Below are 23,857 nucleotides of genomic sequence, written 5' to 3'. Positions count from 1 at the left end.
TAGTTTTTATTTAATCGCAGCGATCTGCATTTGCAATAAGTCATAACTGGACCGCGGATTTTATGCATTTACGGTAAAAATGAGGAGAAACGCAGAGTAGAAGAATCACCAGATGAGTTTAATATTATTGGGCATTATTTACGACCTATTACGATTATTATAAGAAATCAATTTTCGTATAACTCCCTCTTCAAGCAAGTACAACATTTTTGGGATAGCCTGTATAATAAACCTGTAGACCGGAATAGCATTTCTTGGTCAAAACGCTTCGCAAAATCTGAATTCTAAAATCAGACATTGCAAGAACTTAATAGATTCACCCCTTTGCACCACCAAAAGTCCGCGCGAATCTCTCGATCACACCCGATACACACGAGGATCACGATACGGATCCACCAGCGAAAGCTCCGCGAAACCTGCAAGCAGTACCATTAAACACCGGCCGGGAAAACCTCCCCGAAGATCGACACTCAGCATTTTCCCTCCGGTCGTCATCCCTCGTCACTTTTTTCATCCCCCGTTATCAGAAAATCCCCGTGTCACGACGATGACGGCGTAGATCGGCAAGAAATAGTCGTGACGTGTCATTCGCACGGAAACACGACAATAACGGGGGGGAAGGGTGGTTGTGGAACGTTATCGATCGTCCCACCCCCGCCGTGTTTCGTGTCTGAAGCCCTATCCGAACGATAATACTAAACTGCAGATTCGCATCATTGGGCCGGCAACGCGTGCAATAAAGGCCAACGTTATCCGACGGCGGCATTGTTTACGGGCCGCTCGAGTTTCGAGGGTGCTTCGGCGATTTTTAGCCGCCCACCCGACCCCCCATCGACCCCCTCCGATCCAGCAGAAGTGCACAGTCGAGGGTTGAAGCTTCGGTACCGTTTAACGGCGGTTTCCTCACCCCCCGAAAATCCGGAAGTTCCCGTGATTGCACCCGGAGAACGGGCTAACCCGGCCTTCGACTGCCATGATTTCTTTGATTACACTGCAACTCGCTCCGCCATGATTCCTTTCATTATACCGTGGCTTTACGAAGTACACTGCTCCACAAAGTTTGAGGAACACGAGTGTTCTACCTGCGTTTAACCCTTGTATCGACAACCAACATTTTCTACTATATTATGTCCATAATGTTGGATTTCATAGTTTTAAACTGATTTCACCTATGGTTTCTTTCATTACACAGTGTCCTCAATTTTCGTCGCTGTAAAATAATAACGAGAAATATCAAATTTCTTCGACTTTGTTCGAACGTTTGGGGCTCGTGTAATTATTTTCATAAACTTTTTCGGAGTTCTTAGGAAGATTCTTATGACGCTTTCAGTGCACGTTGGGCGCCATTAAACTTGCGGGGGAAAAACGTTTCGCTTACTGAAAATATTAAAGATATTTTTATGCTACACAGTACTTGAGAAAGTGAGGGTCACGTGCACGGACCATTAGTATTTTGTCGTGGCGCTTGCATGAACTATTATGCTCACAAGGAAACGGTGTTTTCCGCGAACGAAAGCTGCAAAAAGTTTCTCAAATACCCGGCACTAAAATGGCAACTTAAAACACATTTCTCCCATCAAGGGAGGAGAGAACTGCGGGCGCTGAACTTGATGGCATTTGTGCGCACCTGGAGTTCTGCATTTAGTTTTCTCGGGAAAAACAGGTTCATGGAAACTGCTCTGTTTACGGTGACTGATACCGACGATCGATTTTTTAAATATCGTACAGCGAGTAATTTTTCACTGAAAAATTTATTTCATAAATTGAGCGACACGCATAAAATCGCAGAACGTTACAAAAATGTAATGGTTTCACCGGACACGCGTCACCGAGCAGAAATGCTAAAATAATAATCATAAACATTCGCTGGCTTTTTTTCTTCTTCTTCGAATTGCAGAAAATGTATCCGGTGGAAGCTGTGTATACTGGCAGAAAGTCAAAGAGCGAACAAAGTGAACGTCTATTGCGAATGTTATTCGGCGTGTCGGACGTGGAACATGTTTTCGTGTTAGTATGCAGCAGTCAGTTTTGTTCCGGTGCGAATATAAAGATCTTTGCCCGTTTATAAAACGGAACGGGAAATTTAAACAACGGTTGCGTTCTGTCCCGCAGAATAAAAAATGTAGCGTTGCTCGACACGTGCTAAACTGGCGAGAGCATGTTTGCTAACAATTTCTTCCTTCGCGCACGTGTTATTCCAGCTTTAATTGGTTTATGAGTGACGCCTGCAACAATTGGGTTCACTCTTTTCAAGTTTAAGAAATATTATGGTATTATAATTGCATAAAGAAACTTTATGTGAGAGATCATGTTTGGCTTATAACACTACTGAATTTTATGAAATGCAAAGAAAAAGAACTTAATGCCTTGTACAAAGGTTATTCACCATGTCTGACCATTGGGGACCCTTTCTACTTGTTACTCTACCCAGTATGATCAATCTTATTTTTCTTATTTCCTATGAAGAAAGAGAACTTAATAAACGAGGTTTGCTGCAACAGCAATGTCCGACCATTGAAGACCTTTTCTACTTGTTACTCGACCCAGTATGATCAATTTTATTTTTCTTACTTCCCACGAAGAGAAAGAACTTAATACATCGAACGAGGTTCGCTACAATATCAGTGTCTGACTATTGAAAACCTTTTCCACTAGCAGCTCGACTCTCTTCGATCAGCTTTGCTCATTTCCCACGAAGAAAATAAATAGCTATCATAATGTTCATCAAAGATGGAATAGAAATGTGTATATAGAACCGTTGAGAAAACATTCGTTCATTTATACTTAAATAATGGGATGTTTCAGGAGGATTCAAATGATTCAGTGCAGGACTTTTCTGCTCGCGACCCTTCTACGATTTTATTTTTCTTATTCCCTACGAAGAAAGCTGAACAGCCGCTCTGTTATGCTCATCAAAAATAGAATGAAGAGGCGCACCGTTGCAAAGAAAAAAAATCCGTTCATTTATGTTGAAATAACGGGGTACTTCGAGAGGATTAAGTTTATTCAGCGCAGGACAATTTGTATAAAATGTGGGCCGAATTTTGAAAGTCGGGTCGCATTGAAGATCGAAAACGCGAAGCTTTTGTGAACGCTCCCATTATCCGCACGAAATTATTCCACGCACAGTCAGATAAAATGGCGGTCCATTCGAACAAATTTTCTCGAAACAATTCTCGCGCGCGGCCTAGTTCTCTTCCTTTTTTCCATCGACCTCGTTCGCGGTACGCCCTTTGAAGACGAAAAACGATGGCTCACGGCAATCCGGCACGCTGAAAAGAACATAATCGATTTATACGGGGGCGTTTCCATTTTTTCCGAAATCGTCAGACAGACCTGTTACGCTCTCCCTCTCTCCCTCTCTCTCTCTCTCTCTCTTTCTCTCTCCGGCTTTGATAAGTCGATTGCGAAGTCATTCGTCGGCGAAAAGGGCAACCCGGCTCGAAACAACGGTCGAGATATTGCTTTTAGCGGAACGTTCGAAGGAATGAATTCTGCAAGATAATTGCGCGCCGAGTTTTCTTTGTGTTACATGCGCGCGCACCGCCCTTCGATAAATCAATTATAACTTTGATGAGTTTCGCTGGTTCCTCTTTGTCTTCCGGGCGCGCAGGAATGTTCTGCTCGTCCGGGATCAAGAATATCAAATTAATATTACATCAAAAGACCTAAAAAATACTCGGAGAAGCACTAAACATTTCTTAACAGCGTACATAGGCGGCGTAGCGTACGGAGGGTGAAAAAGTTCGTTCGCGGCGCACTACGGCATTTTCGGAAGCGACTGTACACGTCAGGTGAGAATACGGTCGCAGTAAAACCGACAACATAATCGCGGGGTGTAACAAGGAAAACGTACACACGGCTGAAACTCGCCGGATAAATTGAATCGTTCCGGAGAAGTTCCAGTGATGTTCGCGCTCGGCTAATTCGCGCAGTATTCCCGCAACGAGAGTTAAGTTTTAGCAGACGGCGGAGGTTATCAGCTTGCACGCCGTAACAACGGCTGTAACAAATTTAGTGATTCTGTCCAGTGGTCCGACACCGGAAGAAACTTCGCGAATAAACAACGAATACGTCTTGCTCCCTCGCGGGCACCATTGGCAGTCCATTAAACGCTGCTCCGTTTTAGTTGTTCGATACATAAACCACTTCCACTGTACCGAAACAAATAAAGCCCTCCGCGGACCCGTTTCCCTTCGAATTACCGCGAACGTTCATTTCCATTTTTCTTCACGTCGAAACAAGCCGCTCGTGCATTTCGCGCTCGAGTCTGCCACGGTTTACGACACTTTTTCGAACACGACTTTGGTTCGGAACAAATGCTCGCATATTTCAGGAAAGTATAAAAATTATGCGACTACTCCACGGATTCCTCGTGCTTCAATGTTGCTTCTGACATGTGATTTAATTAAGGACCGTAACAGGCTCAACAATTTTTCAGAGTTCTGCTAGGATCTATTAGGGTGCATTAATGCTTTTACTTTAATTTTTTTGTTTTGAAATAGTGCTTTTATAAAATTGTTACGACACTTAATGTAAAGAAGAATTTGAATCAAGTTGAGAAAACCGGGTAACGCTTTCGTTCAGCCTGTGCAGTATGTATTTAACCCTTTGCACTCGAGTGGTGACTCTGATGCACCACTAGAAATTGTTGTGGCATTATTTCAAAGAAATTACAAAAAATATTACAAAATATTTGTTACATTAGAAAATTTCTATTGAATACATTACTAAACATTTAATTATTATATGTGGCAATCGCATTAGTTTCGTATGAATAAAATGAAAATATTCCAAGACGGAAGAAAAATTTAGTTTTAGAATGAAAATAGCGCCGAGTGCAAAGGGTTAATAAAACAATTTCATAAAGTATTTCGTATGTATTATTGAGTACCATTTTATGAAAATATACGGGTCGTGCCAAGTACGTTCTGGTCACTATTTTATAAAATTATACAAGGAAAATACGATTCCTCTCGATACAGATCTAAAACGAATCTGGAAATGTTTACGTACGTGATTAAATTGAATTCTAATGAATACAAGAATGTAGATACGTAGTGTTAAGCACGTTTTGTGGATATTGTGTGTCGTTGTTCGGTCGAATTCGCAGCACGTGCGACCGGTGTCGGTGGGCAGGAGGTTGCCGAAAATTTTCCACGAAGCACGCGCGGCCCGAAGAACGTTTCCACCGTTCCAAATAGGAACTTCTTCGGCCGCGATTCAGACACCGGTGTCTTTGTGACGTTCGTTTGGTCGCTTCCGCTGAAAATAAACGAGCGTCAGCGTTGCCGGTGATTTCAATTTCCCACCGCGGCCGCCGAAACACAGAGGATACCATTGTAGCCGGGTACGTGTTTCCAATCCGCAACGCGCGTCGCGACTCCAAGCTTGGACGCGACGAGGAAACGAGAATTCGCACGCGTGTCCCGCGGCATGCGAAACGATGCACTTTCTGACCGGGTGTGTCAGTCGCCAGTTTCGGGGAACCGACTGCGGCGGCCGATGACGCGTTGCATACAGAAATAAACGTACAATCGCGAGGCGTGCTAATAGACCAATCACCCGTTCGTATTTTTCGGTTCGTTTTTTTACGGGTTCGGACTGCGATATTATTTTGGCGGTGAGTCACGAATCGGAGTGTCCCGTGTCAGCGATATCGGAATGTCAGTGAAAACAGAATGTCCATGGAAACTAATGTCGATGACATCAGAATGTGGAAGATTGTACTTTGTGATAGGGCAATTTAGGTAGAAAAATTAAGAAATTCCGACTGCCAGCTCGGAGAACATTTTCCAGCGGGTCGCGTGCCACTAGAAAAATAATTTCCAACCCATTGTCGTACTCCCGGAGTGTCCTCGTTTATTGTAGACGACAATAACAACGACGTAATGCATCGCCTCAAGTAGCTCGTTCCCAGTTTCACCGTGCACGAGAAAGAATCCAGGGGACGCCGGTGACGCGTCGGAGGAACCGGTGGTTTTTATTTATGCGCGACGAAACCGCCGGCTTCGTTATAATAATTTACCACGGTGAAGAGGCGACGTTGATCGCATGAATTTTTCATCGAGCGTCTGGCCGGCATCGTCCGCTTCCACTTGCTTGATAGATCGATCGGGGAACCCGCTGGGGATTCATTAGTGTCAACTCTGTTGCCAATTAATAATTTCTGGGATGCATTAATCCCATACAAAAATAGCAAGCGGCTTAATCTATACGAATTTTGTTGACTTTAATACAGTTTGTTAACTAGATGAGGTCTTCTTCGGGTGATCTTTTCTTATTATCTCTCAATTTTACCACTTGTGCTCTGAGAGTCTTTGTGGAGCAACAGTTAAGTTAAAGTGGTGGTATTGTTCGAATTTGTAAATGTCATTTACGATGCATTTATTATGTACAAAATACAAATTTATTTTCTAAACTTACTCACTGTATAAAACGCGTCTGGAGCTCCTTAAAATCTAATTTAATTTTTGACACCGTTATAAGCAGGTGTTGTCTAATAATCGTAAAAAGTATTTATGTTCGGCAGAAGAATCATCCATTGTTTTCAAGCTAGAGATATTCAGAAAAAAAGTAGAAAAATTATTTCTTATGTATCGGTTTGCGTTTATTCTTGGTTCGGGTATCACATTAATCCGGACCCGAGCCACGCGATTATGATAAACGTTCGGCCGCCGGTTTTGGCACGTTGTCGCGAGGCCTCCGCGGTTGCACGCGACGCAACTGATGCGTGCGAGATGCGTGCGCGTCGATGCACTCGGGGGCCCTCGCCGGGTGTGCCTGAACTTGGCATATAAAACGCGAGCGGAATCTCGAGCGACAACTGCACCGAACTTTGGCTGTGCCATTTGACCAGCAAGAAAATTCTCGGCCACTGTTCGCGAATTATTTCGAGCGTGATTCGCCGACGCTCCTGGCAGATTTATGCGAACGCTGGACCGTTCGAAGCTGCGATCCGGAGACGTTGAACTCGGACCGCCGATAAATCAATTACCGTGATTCTCCTCGGAACGATCTAAAAGACGGGATATGGGTGCGAGAATGTTTATCGTGAAAAAGAAAGACGATATCCGTGGGACCACTCGTTATAAAGACTATTTGAAGGCCTTGGTGCAAAATCCAGGTAAGCCGAGATTTTGAAAATTCTGTAATTCTTGCAGCGAACAATCAGGAATATAGAAAAATATGGGAAACTTCAACGAGCAGAGTTTCACTCGAAAATGGACTTGCTCGGTTTTTGCACTGACGCTCGGGTTTTGTTCACGAATCAGGCAGGGTTTAATTTTCAGATAATAATGAGAAGAAAAGGGGATATCAAGTTTGCTTGTAAACGATTTGTTGCAAAGTTGGAAGCAAACGTTCTGCGAGGAAGTTTAAAGTCTTTTATACTGATAGCAGGTAAATTTTAAACTTCAATAATTCCAAATGAAAGAATCTGAAACAAGTCAGTTTCCAACGGAGCAGTTTACCTATATAAATGCTAAAGGAAATTATCTTGAAACAGAAGTAAAACGAGATGATAAAGGTTCATTCCAGAAAAATTCTGTATTAAATGTTAAACAGTGGAATTTTAATTACTATTACTATAACTGAATGTTCTATTCAACGTCTTCCGAAATTAAAAAATAACCGTTTGCTATATGCAGTAAGAAAACAACGTATATAAGTCTGTAGCCAATACATTTACCGGTATAACATTACGAAACTTAGTATTGCATGAATAATAGATCACATAATTCATCCGTGATCGGTTACGTAAGCTGAAATTTTTTGTCGCAACGCTTCCCGTAGATGTACATAGCTACCCGTGAAAATAAAGAGTTGTTCAGCTTCTAATTATATTCCTGTGTTATTGTTTCGCTCGACAGTCGCAGGCTAACGCTACTTCATTCTATTTCGGGTCTCATTGTCTACAAACTGTTCCTCATCGGATAAAATCTTCTCTTGAGATTGTCTTGCCCAAAATGTTCCATTCTCGAGAAAATCGAATTTGACGATACACCAAACACGCGTGCCACTGAAAAGGGATTGGTCTGACCATGGCGTGCCAATTCTACTTCTCGCAAATACTAATGCGTCAGACGCAAATATTCCAATTGACCTGATGATTTTCTTCAATTAAATTAAGTTGAGTCTAGTTTGACGTTATTCTAATATTTTCGAGTTATATACTTATCCCTGGAAAATCGACAATCTTTCTGCCTGTATCAACAAAATTGCAAAGACCCTGTACATTCCTTCGTGGAATTTTCATGTACCTTCTCTGCTCAAGATTATTTCACTAACATTTTATTTACAGTTCCATAATTTTGTGGAGTATTCGAAACTGGTCGTTAAGCGGTGAAAATGTTAAAAAATGTTTGCAATTTTTGCGCGCGGGGGGAAAAATCAGAAGGGAGAAAGAAGGGTCGAAAGGGGTCGAGCATGTTCCCGGTGAAATCGAGTAGTATGCTCGACGAAATCGCGGCGCGTCGTTCTCTCGCGCGACAGCTAATGACAACGACAACGGGGAATCTGGGGTAACGAGGGACGCTCGTCGAGAAGGTCGGCGTCGCGGCGTCCGTCGCGCAATCCGTCGGCCGACGCGTTTCTCTGCGGACTATTTCGAGCAGGGTCGCGTTTCTAGCTTCTGACAGTCTGGCTCGCGCGTCCCGTCAACGCGGAACGACGCACACGGTTTTTCGGGAACTCCGTCCGATAAGATCGAGCGCTCTCTTTTCCCCGAAAGAAAGAGCGATCATTGGCGGTGATCGCGAGTCAAGCATCGATCGGTTTCGCCGGTGACAAATCTAACGGGACGCGTCTCGCTCTGCTCTAGGGAGCGGTGTGTGGACCTTCTGTCTTATAAATAGAACCGAAGCGTGGCTTTCGAGGTGAGAACCCATCATCCGTGATCTTTGAAACGCCTTTACCCCCCCCCCCCCACCCCCTAAGGCGAGCTTTACATTTTTATTGGCTTCTCCCTTGGGTGCCGAAGGGACGCTTTATAGGGCGGTTTCGGGGCCGAGGAATTCTCGCAATTTTCTGGCTCCCCGCAGAAAAATTCGAGCGAAGATTAGAATTTCTTAAGGGTCTTGGTTTTCAACCCTTAAGCGATACAGTGTTTGCTCAGACTACGAGGTATCGTACTAAGATCTTCCTGGGATTCTGTGTAAACTTTCTCGGGTACCTTCAAGCACGTAATTTAACGCTGAACAAACCGAATGTTGTCAAGAAATTAAAGACACAGATACAGCAGCGAAAGTTATGAGTAAATGATTTATTAATGGCATTAATTGATTTAATAGTTTCATGTTGGATAGGTGAGCTTCTGTCTTATAATTGGAGGTGAAGCATAGGAGCTTTCGAGGTGATAATCCATCGTCCGTGATCTTTGAAACGCGTTTACTCGCGAGCTTTACATTTTTATTGGCTTTCCCCGGAATGTTGGAAGGATTGACTCTATGGGGTGGTCTCGTAATTAGGTAGGAATTCGTGGTATTTCATTGTATCAGAATACCCTGGTCTCCCAGAGGATCAGTGTTCTAGGGTGAAAACTTGACCTGATTTTTTGAAACTTGTTCCTCAGGTCTTTCGATTATTTTAATGAACCTTTTAGGCGAAATTGATCCTCCAATATCGGATCTGTCATGAAAACAATATATAGATTTTTGACAATTAACTCTGTGGTTCTTTATAGAAATTGCTATTTTCATACGTTGCTCCATGACAAGAACAAAATTAACTTCAACGAATGAAACAGACTATCAAAATAAACTACAAATAAAGTTAGTCGACATAAATGTTTCTTCGTGTTATACAAAATTTGGCAAACGATATAACTGTCTAAACGTCGTATTATTAAATATTGTACCGCTATGTTTGAACATATAAGGAACGAATCATATTGTTGGAAATGGAAAAAATAATTTTGCATTATTGCTGACATTATAGTCGAACATACAAGAAACAAACGACATTGTTGCTGAGGTTTTCGAGCGCGCAAGAAACAAATCGTGTCCGCTAAAATTGGATCGAATGGTCGCCGCGGAGATCGGTATTCCGTGGGCGAGGCATTTAAATGAAGAAATACCAAGATGACGAGTAAATTTTAGGGATTGTCGGTGACGCTCGGATATGCGACGAGGGAATCCGTCGGGCTGACGGATCACCGTCCGAAATGAGATTTCCGTCGGCTCGTGAATAGCCTGTGATACACTCCTCGGTTTCTTTCCTCGGGCTTCCTCGGCGGCGATTTGGAAAAGCGCCAATGGAATTCCGAAAGTCGACGGTTACTAATAACGACAACAATGTAGAGGGACCGAAGGTCGGCCAGCCTGACGGAAATCGACGCCCGAGATATTCTACTGAGAAGTATGCGGAAGAATTTCCGCGCGATATTTTCGCGGAGCCAATAGTTCGAATTTCAATCTTATTTTTTTTTTCACATCACTCTTATGTCCGTCAGGAAGCAATTATTTGACTTCTTTAACGTTCTTTAAGGTCTGTACTAAAATGATTGAACTCTTCGGATTAATACAGTCTGACCAAAATAATGTTTTGAGATTTTATTGAGCTGATGTGATTGACACTTTATGAATTAATACAGTTTGATCAAAAGGATATTTTTAAATTTCATTGAGCTGGTGGACAAGATTAATTTTTAAAGATAGACATTAACGCGTTAGCAGCGATTAACAACTAACGTGGTTATCGAATAGCTAGCGCTTTAATAACATACAGAACCAGGTCATTTGACCATGACAGATTTAATTGAGAATTTTGCGCAAATATTCGCGAGCATTTTCCCACGGTGCAGTCGATTTCCCCCTTGTCGGGGAATTGTAGCCCGCTAATTGTAACGCAAAGAAACCGCTCGTTTGACCGTGATAGATTTAGCGGAAAATTTCGCAGTAATATTCCGGAGCATTTTGCCACGGTGCAATCGATTTTGGCCTTCTGGGAAAATTACTGCACGCGAATTGTAATTTGAATCGGTGCAATACGAAGAACCTTGTCATTTCAACCGTGATAGATTTACTGCGAAACTTCGCAGTAATATTCACGAGCATTTTGCCACTCGGCTTTACCGTTTTGCCTTCTGGGAAGACTATTGCACGCGAATTGTAATTCCAATAATTGCAAACCAAAGAAACTGGTCTTCTGACCGTGCTAGATTTAGCCGTAAAGTTTCCTGCGAATATTCGCGATCTTTTTTCCCCCCGATGTTTTCCTTGGTGGAAAGTTGTTGTCCGCTAACAAGCGCGCAAACTTCCGCTCGTCGCCTAAATTGTTTCGAGCATGAAGGTCGATCCGAATTCGCGACATTCTTCAGCGGGAGGGATTTTGTTCTGATTTCCCGCCGCGCCGGGACGGAACAATTCCGGAGAAACAAATGGTTGGCGGCGCGTGTGTTTACGTTCGCAGTTTCCTCGGGTGCAAAAACAGAGGAGTTAGTCACCGGTGACGCTCGATACGCGTCCCACCGACCCGACGTGAGGAATGACGAAAACAGAGGCAGAAGGCATGGTCAACGATCCGGAGCACCGCATCTGCACCAGCGAGATCCGTGAATTTATTTCTATCCGGACGATTTCGTGCCCGGGTGACGAATCCGTTCCACTCGGAGCCGCGCGTCCACCTTTTTTTGGATTTCGAAATCTGCTCTCCGAAATTTCGACAAAGCCACTCGTATTTTGCAACCTCCGCTCGACCCTGTTTTCACCCTCAAATGGTATCCTCTTTCGTCCAACTGTGAAGTGTCGCACAATGGTCTTCCCAAAAATTCGGTGAAAATTTAATGGAATTCCTGTGGGTAATTGATTTGGGACTAAAAGTATGGCAACATTTTTTACAGTATGTACACATTTTTGGAATAAAAGGAAACACGTATGGCAACAAACATTAATAACATTTCAACTTTATGCTTACCATAAGGAATTTTCTAGTCGACAAATTGGACCTCGTCTTGGCTTTTATAAGATAAACCACGAATTGGAATTCGCATAAAGAGTCATAGTCCAGTCATGAGTACTTTAGTCAGAAATGAATGATCATGTTACTGTATAAAATATTTTTCAAATCCCCTTCCGACACAAGCACGGATAAATGAACCACTTTCTCTCCCTACAACATCTACTTGTTTCTTCTCGTTGTTAACCTGTCTATACTTAATTGATGTCAACTGCATTCGCATGTTTGCATCCCTTCGAATTTCTGTGGTAGAATTCCCCTGTGAAAGTTTGTTCTTCGCTTTTGCTGATGACTGTCCGTGAAAAAGCTTTGCAACGTAAAACGCGCACAGCAGTGACCAAAAGGTAACGACAATAATTAAATATTAAAAAGTGTTCACATTTCGTCACTTTAAAATTACATGGTTTATTCGTACCAATAAAACAACCTTTCTATAAAATCTGTTCCCCAATTACTTTGAATGACTTTCAGTCAAACGAAACTTTTCTAAAATAGAATCCGCAAGAACAAAGCACAGCAAATTCGCGCAAATTCTTCATTAACGAAGTGCTCGCGCAAAGCAAACGCATTACTCTATAATTATTATAAATCCGAGAGAGTTAATCCCGTTTGCGTGTGTCACCTCAAAAGATTAACCTTCGGGCATTTTGCGGAATTTTCTACTCGCGTTCGCGCCAAGTAAAAATGATTTTTCGAGAGTGTCGTAAAGCGAAGATAATTTCCCGAGACAAAGCGGACGCGACCGGGCGACTTCCGGGCGGGTTTTTAACCGAAAACGATGACAAACTCGCCGCGCGCGGACAAGCCTAATTCAAACTAATGTACTGAACACCGCGACACGCTTTTTGTCTCGCCAATAAAGCTTACCGCGAGGACACCGGCCCACGGTAAATCACGGTTTACGCGAAAATCCTAAACGCGGGGCTTTATTATCCCTCTCGCAGAGATATCGCCATCCCGAGGTTGCGTCGCCAGCCTGTTCGGCGAACGTGATTCGCAAACACGCGATGAAAACCTGTTACGAACGAAATAAAAGGGCAAACGACTCGCAGAAAGAAACATCGAGCCCAGCTTTAACGGTTTAAGGGCTCGTGCCTGTAACCCGAAAAAAAATTAATTTTTACGAATTTCCGAAAGAAATAACTCTGTAGCGTTCGTATGGACAATTTTTATGAAGCCAAAGAGATTAAACCTAAAAATGTCACACCTAGTACTGCTGCTTTTTTTATTAAACCTTGTACAGAAAAATTTACCTTTGTGTACTGGGAATTTCGGGAAATATTATACTTAAAATCTCTCATCTTTAGACACGCACAACTTTCGAACCAGTGAATTCCTCGCGTTAAAGCTTCGATTTTTGGCATTTTCTTGTCAAGATCTCCAGGATTGTGTTTAAAAAAGTTAAAAATTTTGATCGCAGAAAGTGAAGTTCAGCCCAAAAGTTGTTAAAAAACCCAAGTAACAGTCATCTGTATATATTTCAATAAATTCGACCATAGAATTGTAACAAAACGTGAAAATATTAATAGGTATTCAAACAATTTCTACAGACACAATCACTGTCCCATTACTTTTCCCACCCGCCGTGCATAAATAACAGAAAATACAAGATTGATGGGCAGGAACGGTAGCATAAGTCTCCTGTGTCACAAGACACCGCCGCCATATTGCAGGCACCGGGTTCCCCGACATTTCTCAACAAAGTCAAAACTCGCATATTTCTCTCGGTCTCCGCACCTCACGTTTCCCGTGGGAATACTCCGAGATGATCGAACTAGCAGGCTGGCCACCCTCGGAGAGCCAGACAGAAAGAGATTACGAGGTGGGCAGAGATCCCCATCGATCCGCTCTGATTCGTCCCAATAACAGGCGGAATACCTGCGGCTTCCCGCTCGTCGTGAGACCACGCCTCCGCGGTATTGTTCGAGCTCCCGGATAGAAAAATCGTCTTCGACGAATGAAACGCACAAAGAAAAACCGTGCCGAAGAGAGGAGGACATTGAACGAATCGGACGTTTTTAATTAAGGGATGATTGGACGTGCAGTGGCCTCGAAAATCACATTGCCACGCCAAATTTCCGGTTTCCGAACAATCGTCGAGCTGTTATAATTTCGTACCGAGGAGTCGTGCGGGAATAAATCCGCGTCGAATTTGAAGCTTGAACCCCCTACTTTCGCGATACATCGTCCACGTGTTTCTGGGATGTTTAATTAATTTCCTATAAATTTATTTCTTAACCAGTTAAGCGTGTTTGACGTGTATACACGTCATTCAAAATTCTATTGCGGTGCGGTTAACGTTAACGAATTGTTAATTTCTTATCGAATCAAAATGTAATTCTTTCTCATTTAGCTTTACAAGGGCTTTGTATATTCGTCGTTGCTTGATTTTAATACCGCGCCGTAAGGGATTTTTCAAATTAAACTCCACGCTTAACTGGTTAAAAGATCTGGGAAGGAAAGGAACTATAGGGGGTGCGAAAGTGGAGGGTTCAAGCTGACAAATGAGCGCAGGTTTGTCGCGGGGTTGTAACGGTTCGAAGATTGAGGTGCCAACGGTTTTCGTCGACACTGTCGTCGCCGTCGCTGTAGTTGAGACGCGCGCTCGTAGATCGTGTTCTCATCGGTTTGACGGTCTGGACATTTTTTTTTCTGTTACAGAGCCGAAGAAGGAAAAGACTGAACAGAGCGCAAATGGCGCGGTATCGCCGAGCGGTGAGCCGCAAGCGAATCAGGGCACGGCTACGACCGGTAGCGTGCCGGTCTCGGCCGCAGCCCCGAATTCGGGGGACCAGCAAAAGCCGTGTAGGCCAAACACCCTGGAAGCCAGGGTGGTAACCAGGAGACTGATCTTGTTCGACAGTGAGTACTGTTTGATCTGTAGACGGCTGTGGTATACACTTAACACCAGTAGACTCACCGGGTGGCGGGCTCTAACACTTTCACCGGGGAAATACGTCGTCTGCGTGCACCACGATCGACAGATCGAGCTTGTAGAATGTAGATCCGCGAGCGATACACGCTTGCCTCGGCCTTCCTCCCTTTCCCCGAGGGGAGGGGAAATTTCGGAAAACTTGTTCCAATCATCGAGGCTGGAAATGCCCTTGGAGACTGTCGGTTTTCATACGCAGGATATTCAAAATATGCGGGACCTGGAGAAACGTTCCCGATGCATGTGCAAGTCGAGAAATTATTTTTGCCATTTTGGGATTTAAGGCTTTGCTTTTGAGATATTGGCAGCTGAAGATTTCATTGAAATACAGTCGATAGTCAGCTGATTGGTGAGCTATTCATACGCGTGTTTACGTAATCATAGAAATTAATTGTTAATTATCTTCAGGGGTTGGAAACAACCTCTAAAACTGTTGGTCTTTGTCCTACTTTATTCCACGTACACAGAACTCGAAGAATTTAAAGAATAACATAATCTATTATATTAAAAATAATATCTGAAAAATTACTTTCCATCGACTGTTCACCTTTAGAATCCATGCAAAAGCACCCTTCAAGTTCTTAGACTTCTGTACAATAAAGTTCGTAGAAAATGATTTCTAAAGAAACATTCTCCTGCAGAACCTACAATACCCTCCGAAGCTGTTAATCTTCAACAAGTACGAGTTCTTAAAAATTGTTCAAAGTTTCAAACATCCTTCATCGTGCCTCTAGCAAGACAGAAAGCGAGCAATGGCAGACCACTCGAACGCACTACTCCAACAATAACCAAATCAATGGCCACTCTTTTTTTCTCTAATATTGTTTCAATAGAACAGCCCGATTGGTTGTAATCCCTCGGAACGGAACGGTTCGCGTCGACGCGCGAAACCGGTGAAAATAATTCGGTCAGCTTGTACAGATTATCGACTTTTCCAGATTACATTGGTAGCGTCGCGTTTGAAATAATAGCTTTCGAATGAAAAAGAAAAAAGAAGAAGAAGTAAAAAACACGCCGGGAAAAATGAAAGGAAATAAAATTGGAATAACACGGACATTGTAGAAGGGACGTGTCGGTATTGCACCGACGGTGAAACTGCGATATTACTATTATCCGGAAACTCTCAGCCAATTTAATATAGCGCTCGCCCTTTTTTCTCCAAGTGAGCTATTAAATTCCAGCGACCGGCTCTTCTATCGGTCCTCCATATCCGGAATTTTTTCCGTGCTCGTCCGGGAGTAAAAATAATCGTCGACGAGATGAGACATATTTCGACTCAGAACTCGGGTCATTAGCTGATCCTGAATTTTCTTCGATGCCCCCGCTAGAATACAATGGATAGAACACAATAGACCGAAGCCTTTTAATTCCCTCCGCGGTACACGATTTGTAGAAAATCCCTGTGGTTAAAATTTTTAGCAAATTATCAAATTCGGTTGTGCATCTTTCGTAATTGAGAAATGTGTGCTTTCGAGTAATCGTTAAAAAGAGGACATAGAGGAACTATTTGTTTGCCTGCGCTGTTCACAATTATAAAATAGTTGCACGAAAGATGCTAGAACAATAGAATAAAATGTGCTTTAGATCAACGGGGACCTGTGCTTCGCTGATAATTCCGCAGTTTAAATGAATACATTTTGGAGCAGAAGGAAGAAATTAAGGATTTTTAAAATATCGGAAGACAGAAAATGGCGGAACTTTCACCCAGAGGAAACTGCGCATAATTTCGCGAATCGTTCGGCGCCGTTTCCGCAGCTTGCGCAAAATAAAATGTTGAGCGTTCGAAATCCGAGTTATTTATCGCGGGACCGATCAAATATTTCTGAGCATCGGTGCGCGCGGGACAAAGCGTCGGAACGCGGGCTAAGTGCCGAAGCGAACGAAAGAAAAGCCCGTTCGGTTCCGAAATCACTGGGATCTCCCGAAACACGCTCCGTCAAAGAGCCGTTCCGTAAACGGAGAGATAAAAACACTCAACATCCGCGTTCTCAACTCGAACTTGGCGGAAGTTTTGCATCGATTCCTTGGGAAGAGAACGTCGCCCGTCGCTGCGATAAACTTTTACGTCCCCGCCGGTTCCGTCGCGAATCGCCCTTAAAACTCTCGTTTACCTTCCGAACTTCAAAGTTCCCTTTTATCTTCCACTTGTCCTCGCTTCTTCTCTCCCTCTCTCTCTCTCTCTCTCTCTCTCTCTCTCTCTCTCTCTCTCTCTCTTGAATTTACTCTCCAGCAAAATCTTCCCTGGTACACGCCGCCGCCATTACGGAACACGATCCCCGGGAAACAGACTCTTGTAGATTTTAAATGCCAACCGCTGGCAAACCCGTCCCCCCTTTGCCAGACCGTAAAACGTTCCGTCCGACGGCTTGATGACAAGATTTCCCGGCAGCCTGTCCGACGAATTTACCTACCACGGCCCTCTTTTCCTCCTTTGTTTGATCGAGAGATAGCCTAACCGCCGCTTGGCAGAGATTCGAGTCGATGCCTCTTTGAGGCGACGAGATCCCTAATTTCTCGGTCCCCCAAACAATTGGACGCTTTTCCGCCAAGTTTCGCGCTAATCGACACTCGGGTTTCTCGTTTTGCTTCGGCCCTGTAGCTCTGACACTCTACACAACAACTGTTATCATTAAGACTCTGGAGAGGACTATCTCGGCGCTGGGGTTGGAATTGTCAGGCTCAGATGTCCTTGAGCGGCAGCACTTCCGATGGAGCTCCGCAACCACCATGAATTTAGGACCTTTTCAATCTTATATCGATGGGTTTTTCATTTGGCAGCTGCATTTACATTTTGATAAATACACCGGTGAAATCGTCACAAGTCGCAATTTCCAAATACCCGCATCAAGACTGAGGAAACAGAATCCCGTTACCACGAAATTGTTTGCACTACTCGTAAAGGATAAAGCGACGCGCAATATAGAAGACGCGCTCGTGTTTTACGTCCAGCGCGATCATACACGGGAAAAATATGAAACCGACCGAGGGGAATGAGAATAAGAGCGTGGCTCGAAGGCGTTGGAAAACTGCACCGAACAACACGAGTTTACCGATCACGAGCAGCAAAATACCTCTGGTTTTCTCGTCGCGGGGACGACCATAAATCTCGCTCGCAGCATCTTTTCGCGATTCTGTATCAAGTGGCTCCCCCGATTGTAAATTCCGAGAAAATTTATGATCCCCCTCTCCACCCTCCGCTCACGGAAGAAATAAATTTTTATATACAGGCAGGAGCGATTCGATCGAACGGGACACAAGGGGGCGACGGTTTACGATAAGTGGCCGCGCGATCGATAGTAACTACCGCGACGAGTTGGAAATTGGTTCACGGCCCGGTGACTGTTCGATAGCGGTGAACGCTTGGAATTTCGCCGAACCCCCGAAACTATTCTCGAAGTTGTGCCCCGGCGAAATTTCGAGCGACGGACCTGCGGTTAGGTGTTGCTTCTCCCCGCGGAACTTGCTCGGAATTCCGCGAAATGTGCGCAGGAATTCCCGCAGCGGTTCGTTTCTTCGGACAACACGCGCCGGCCGTGAAACTTGCGTTCTTCAGGGAGTATTCTGGTATTTCATCTTCAAAAATTCGATTTTCTTTAAGTATCGTAGAATGTCCAAAAGGATTTATTCGAATTCGCAAGATTAATTAAGTTATAGGCGTCCGAAGGTTCCACAACCTAAAGTCTTGATCTAAGCCGAACGGAGCTGCACGATCTTAGTCAGTCCGCCTATCCCCTCCACTCGGCGGCAGGCCCTAAGAGGAACCACGAAGCTCGAGCTACCTCGGTCGCCAAGCAGTGTACGGTTAATCGTGCAGTGTTCAGAGAAAATAGTAGCCCTGCACGATCTATGTCACAGCACGGACCCGAGGTTTGGACTTAGATCAACACTTTACTGTAGTCACTATGATCCAAACTGTGTCGTGTTTGGAGTCATTTTAATAAGAAAAATACCACGAATATCTTACATGGTCGAAGTTTCATAAAAAAAAGAAAATCATTAACAACAGGAAGCTTTATAGTTTCGTTACTTTGACGAATCCCGGAAAACTATTTCAGAAAGATGTTCTACACATGTTATACTAAAGCTGAGTTAAGAATACCTTTCTCCAATACAATTTTAACAATTAATTCCAACAGTATGTACGTAAATTATTTTTTAAATACATGCTGGTTGTTTTAAATAATGTTCGCGTCACCGAACCCAGAGTTCACGCTATCTCATTTTATTCGTCGCTGGAAAAGATATTGTATACGATTTCATCTGTAACGTTATTTTAAAAATCCCAAGGAAAGAAACATTATTGAGCAAGAACAAGATCACAGTACCGCATTTATTTTCTCCTTACAAGTACATAGAATTTCCTTTTTATTTGTCCAGTACACAAAATGTTCGCAGTTTCCCGGCAACAGAATACAATCATAAAGGGAGCCGGCGTTCGGACACGTTAATTGAACTACAGGAATTTCAATTTAAAAGCGGAATTTTTGGAGGAATCCCTATACGGCGACACGAACGGCCGCGCTCCGTTCACTATAGTTTGCGCCGGGTGGACAGCGTGTCACGCAACAGAAACACAGAAATGCGAAAAAGGGCTAGGAAACGGATACACGGGTTGCCGGAACTTTTCCAGGGCGGAATTTCGTAATTCGCGACGCGACACGACACGACACCCGGAGGCAAGAGGAAACGATATGCCGGCGCACGTTTGCCAAGCTTCCCGTTCACGGCTATAGTCCTCGGTGAATCATGCTTCTCGAAAAGATTGGCACGCGCTTCTTCTCCAACGGCGCGTGTCTATGAATAACACGGCTGTCCGCCGATTATGACACTCGCGGTGAAGCAGGGAACCCGTAATGACAAGACACTCGACGATCGTTCCGGAAATCGACGGAATCGGCCGAGTTGGGCGAGGATCGATTTATCGAGGGAGCGATCGAACCCTCGGGTGTATTTGTCTGCTTCGCTCGTGCCCTACGAATGATTGCGAGAAGGGCACGGGTTTCGATTCGTCTCTGACACCGTTGTCCCGGCTCATTGTGTCTTATTTGATTAACACTTTGATTGCCAACCCAGGAGAAATTTCTACAAAATCGAAGTAACTCGTTCACCGGAACAAGAAATGTAGCACTACTGTATGGTACTCTTCCAACCGTTTAGCACTTTTCAGAAAACCAAATTTGTTATACTAAATTTATTACCGCTGACATTAAAGCTGGACACGAGTCAACAAGTTAAGTCGGGATACATACCTTCTAACAGTTGGAAAATAAGGGATATTTAAACATTTTTTAAATACGTAAAATTATGCTTCTTTAAAAAATTAATACATATATCTTGTAGCATGATCTTCGAATTATATTTGTGGAACAATTGAGAGAAATATCTTAAACCGGAAGGACGTGGCAGCCATTTCTGCAAAACACCGTTTACGGTACTAGATATGTCTCCATGGTTTTCTAAAAGCTATTTCTTTCGAAAAAATCAATTTTTGAAAAAGTTACAGTTACTTGAACTGGAGTATATATTTCTTTACCTAAATGGTGAGGTTTCACTGGATTTTTATATTTTTTGATCACGTTATTTAGCTTTGTGTCATCGATAATTTTAGGAGGGGTTGTAAAGGGGATGGAAATTGTCTGACGGAACAATGTCTCTGATCCTCACTCAAACAAGCTTTAATAGGCTCCTTGCCAACAAGCACTGGCATCGAGACGTGTATGAGAAATGAGGGAGACTCTTTGTGCTCTTTGTGCTCTTTGTGCACTAACTATGTCTTCCAATAATTTATTGTTTCTCGATTACACAGAAAGTTATAAATTTGGTTTTCATTGTTCTGAGATTTGTGTACAAAATGTCAAGCAATGTCCCATACAGTCTTTACAGACTGAATACATCTGTCAAGTGTAACACATTGAAAGAAACTATTTTTGTGGACGTTCTGTGGATATCAGTCCATTTGTCATTTAAAATTGGACAGATTCTGAAAATGCCAGCATCCCTTTTAGTTCTCTCAACGAACATAAATAAATTGGAAACGCAAAGTTATGAGGAACACAGTTGCCAGGATTGTGTTATAGAGTGCACAGTTTGTTCTCGTGACTACTACGATTAATATAGTCACGAACACGCACTTTAATATATTGATGATAACTGCCTGCAGAATTTTCGGACTCCGAAAGAAAACCCTCTGTGGCAATGTTTCGGAATTTTTGAAAAATCAACGTTGTACCCAAAAATTCGGAAAAAAATCACAGCTGTGTGTACCATCGGATAGAATGTTCATGAATTTTTTCCTAATTTTTCGTTAAGCAGAACGGAGGAAATAGAGCATAATTAAATCGTTCCGACCCTATAACTACCCTTGTGGTAGGTGAACGGACCGAGGGTTTTCTTTGGGAACCCTCTCGAATGGTATCAAGAAAAGTCAATTTGGTGTGGGAGCACATTATCCGGCTATAATCTCTTTGAAAAGCTACGTTGATGCAATGCTACGTTTGCTACGTTAAGCAATTATTTTGATGAAACAAAGGAGTATTTATACGATTCTCTTTGATTTGTTTACAGTGGAGAAGGGGGTCCTAGACCAAAGCAGCGAGAGCCAGCAGGTGATCGAGAGGTGTTACCCTCTTCCACCTCAGAATACGTTGATGCTGTCGGAGCTTCCGGAACCGCCGATTCCGTTGAGCGAGATCGGGCCGATTCCGCCTCCGCCGATGTTCAGCTCTTCGAGTCCTACCTTATTGTTGGCCAAACAACGGTACATACGGAACACGTTATCGTCGGATTACGAGGACGAAGGTATGCTATCATATTCACTTACATACTCACACTTCGTCCCCCTTAACACTTTTACTGCAGTCTATATTGGGTCCCAGTAAATTCCGCGCCTTGAAACTTCGATTTTCGACATTTTCTCGTCAAGATGTACAGGATTATATAATAAAAAGTTTAAAATATCTGGGTTGCCAAGCTGAAGTTTATCCGGTTATTGTCCTAGTAGTATTATATTCTATTCTACAGGGCCTCCCAAAAATACTTCCTTGTGAGGGGGGATTCCTGTGGCCATTTTCAGATCCGAGTTTTCTATTTTCGAAACATTCGTTTCAAACATTTTCCATCTCCAAATTATTCAGATGGCTCACGTTACGAGACCCGCTCTGTATATTGTATTACTTCACTTCATATTCTACGGCCGTACGCTGCAATAATGATCCCGGCATTCTACTCCCGTAGACTACAATATAATCCTCGTATTCTACGATACTAGTCCAGAATACGTTCACCGTACTCACACCCTGCTATATATCGCGTGTATTCTTCGTATTCCGTGGACGTAATCCCGTGAAACGTTCCTCGTACACTAATACAATCCTCGCATCCTGCATGCGCATTCTACGGTGTTCCTTACATTCGAGCTATTGCGTTTCACGATAGGTATTCCGCGTAGTCTATTAGGCTGAAAACAAATAGCTGATTTGAGGACGCCTTTCCTGCGTCACTATGCTGACTGTGATAGTCTCCAATTGTCTTCGTACGTGTAGTCGTGTAATCGTGAAATTTAGTCCTCGCGAATTAGAGTACCCGCGTCTCATGTATATTCAAATCGTGCCGCAAGTAGCATTCGCTATTAAAGTTCTTCAATCTGTCTCCAGTAAATTATCTGCCTCGTAAACATGTATATTCTGATAAACATCCTCTCAAGCCAGAAACAGAAAATTGCTTTCAGTGAAAAATATATGAACAATGTGAAACAAAAAAATGTGAAAAATGTATGTTCATCTGCTGTGATTAATATACCAGATGAAGCTTCCCAAGATATTCAATAATGTTTTTAACTCCTAACTACGAGGGCTTTTTTCACCCCTTCAACCTGGACGAAGGCCGATAGAAAAAAAAGGACACATGTGTCGAATATTTTTCTAGCTCTCAGAAAAGTTTTATTAACATTTGCTTGTGCAGCCGGAATTTGTTTCCTTGTTAGACAAAAATGAACAATGCATGACAGCAGGTTCGCTATTTTTGTTAACGAAATTGTCACAGTTAAACAAAAATTGAAAATCTTATGAGCACAACGTACTGTAGGGTTATGAATGAGACACTGTATTAGAATGATTGTTTAGAGTGACTGTGGACGCGACATCGTGGCGCCAATGTCTTTGGGACCGGTGTGAAAGGGAGTCTGTTTGGGCCGAAGTGTGAAAGAAGAGTGTTTGGGTCTCGGTGACAAGAGTAAAGTGTTTAGGGGCGCCAAGCGCAGGGCGTACGTGACTGTTTAGGTTTTCCGAATGGATGTGAAACTGATAGAGAGAGAATGAGAGTGCGAGAGAGGAAGAATGAAAGAGAGCCTTATTATAAAAGGGACGAATGCGAGGGATGTTAGGTCAGTCGGTGGAGAGTCAATCGGTAGAGAGAGAGTCTGTAGAGCGAAAGTCGCGAGCGAGTGAGTTGATGGGATATTGAACATTGTCGTTTGAGAGTCGAGTTGTCGAAGTAAAATAAAGTACTTTAGCGAAATCGGTATGACATCACTCCACCCGTTACGTCACACCTAGGACGTAGGAGTTTCCTTTAAAATATTCCTACAGTACTTTATTTTGTCGAATCCCTGTGGCCATGGATGCTGAAGCGAAGAAGCTAATGGAACGATTTTTCTCGATTTCAGAGGACGAAGAGGACTTCGACGTGGAGGAGGAGGACAACGTGTTCAACATGTTCAGGATGTCGCAGCCGGATCCAGCGATCGACACGTCGCGGGTCGAGGAGATCCCTGCGAAGGAGCCTAAGTTTCACGCGGTGCCCCTGAAGAGCGTGCTGAAGAAAAGAGGATCCGGAAGCGGGCCCGGAACGCCGCAGAACACTCCGACGCAAGAGAACAGGCCGTTGACGCTTCGCCAGGAGCTGCACGCCTCCTTCAAGTTAGTGGAACACCGTGCCCCCCTCGAGAATCATTCTCGACTGAATCCCGATGAT

The 23,857-nt window shown here is 43.4% G+C and overlaps 1 protein-coding gene across 9 annotated transcripts in view; it reads left to right on the top strand.

Annotated features, from left to right (window-relative positions):
* The window catches only part of LOC143359657 (phosphatase and actin regulator 2), a 349,047-nt gene that overhangs the window by 308,441 nt on the left and 16,749 nt on the right, over positions 1-23,857 (top strand). For 8 of the 9 annotated variants that reach the window (XM_076797759.1, XM_076797760.1, XM_076797754.1 and 5 more), the window contains 3 exons: positions 14,617-14,817; positions 21,452-21,685; positions 23,550-23,802. In XM_076797759.1, the coding sequence (XP_076653874.1) occupies positions 14,617-14,817; positions 21,452-21,685; positions 23,550-23,802 (688 nt within the window). The remainder of the gene's footprint in view (positions 1-14,616; positions 14,818-21,451; positions 21,686-23,549; positions 23,803-23,857) is intronic. The other variant, XM_076797758.1, reaches the window with a different exon arrangement.

Source organism: Halictus rubicundus, chromosome 12, assembly GCF_050948215.1.
Source record: "Halictus rubicundus isolate RS-2024b chromosome 12, iyHalRubi1_principal, whole genome shotgun sequence".
In the NCBI taxonomy this organism is placed as follows: Eukaryota; Metazoa; Arthropoda; class Insecta; order Hymenoptera; family Halictidae; genus Halictus; species Halictus rubicundus.
Note: the sequence above shows the minus strand (reverse complement) of the source record. Positions and strands in the feature narration are given on the sequence as shown.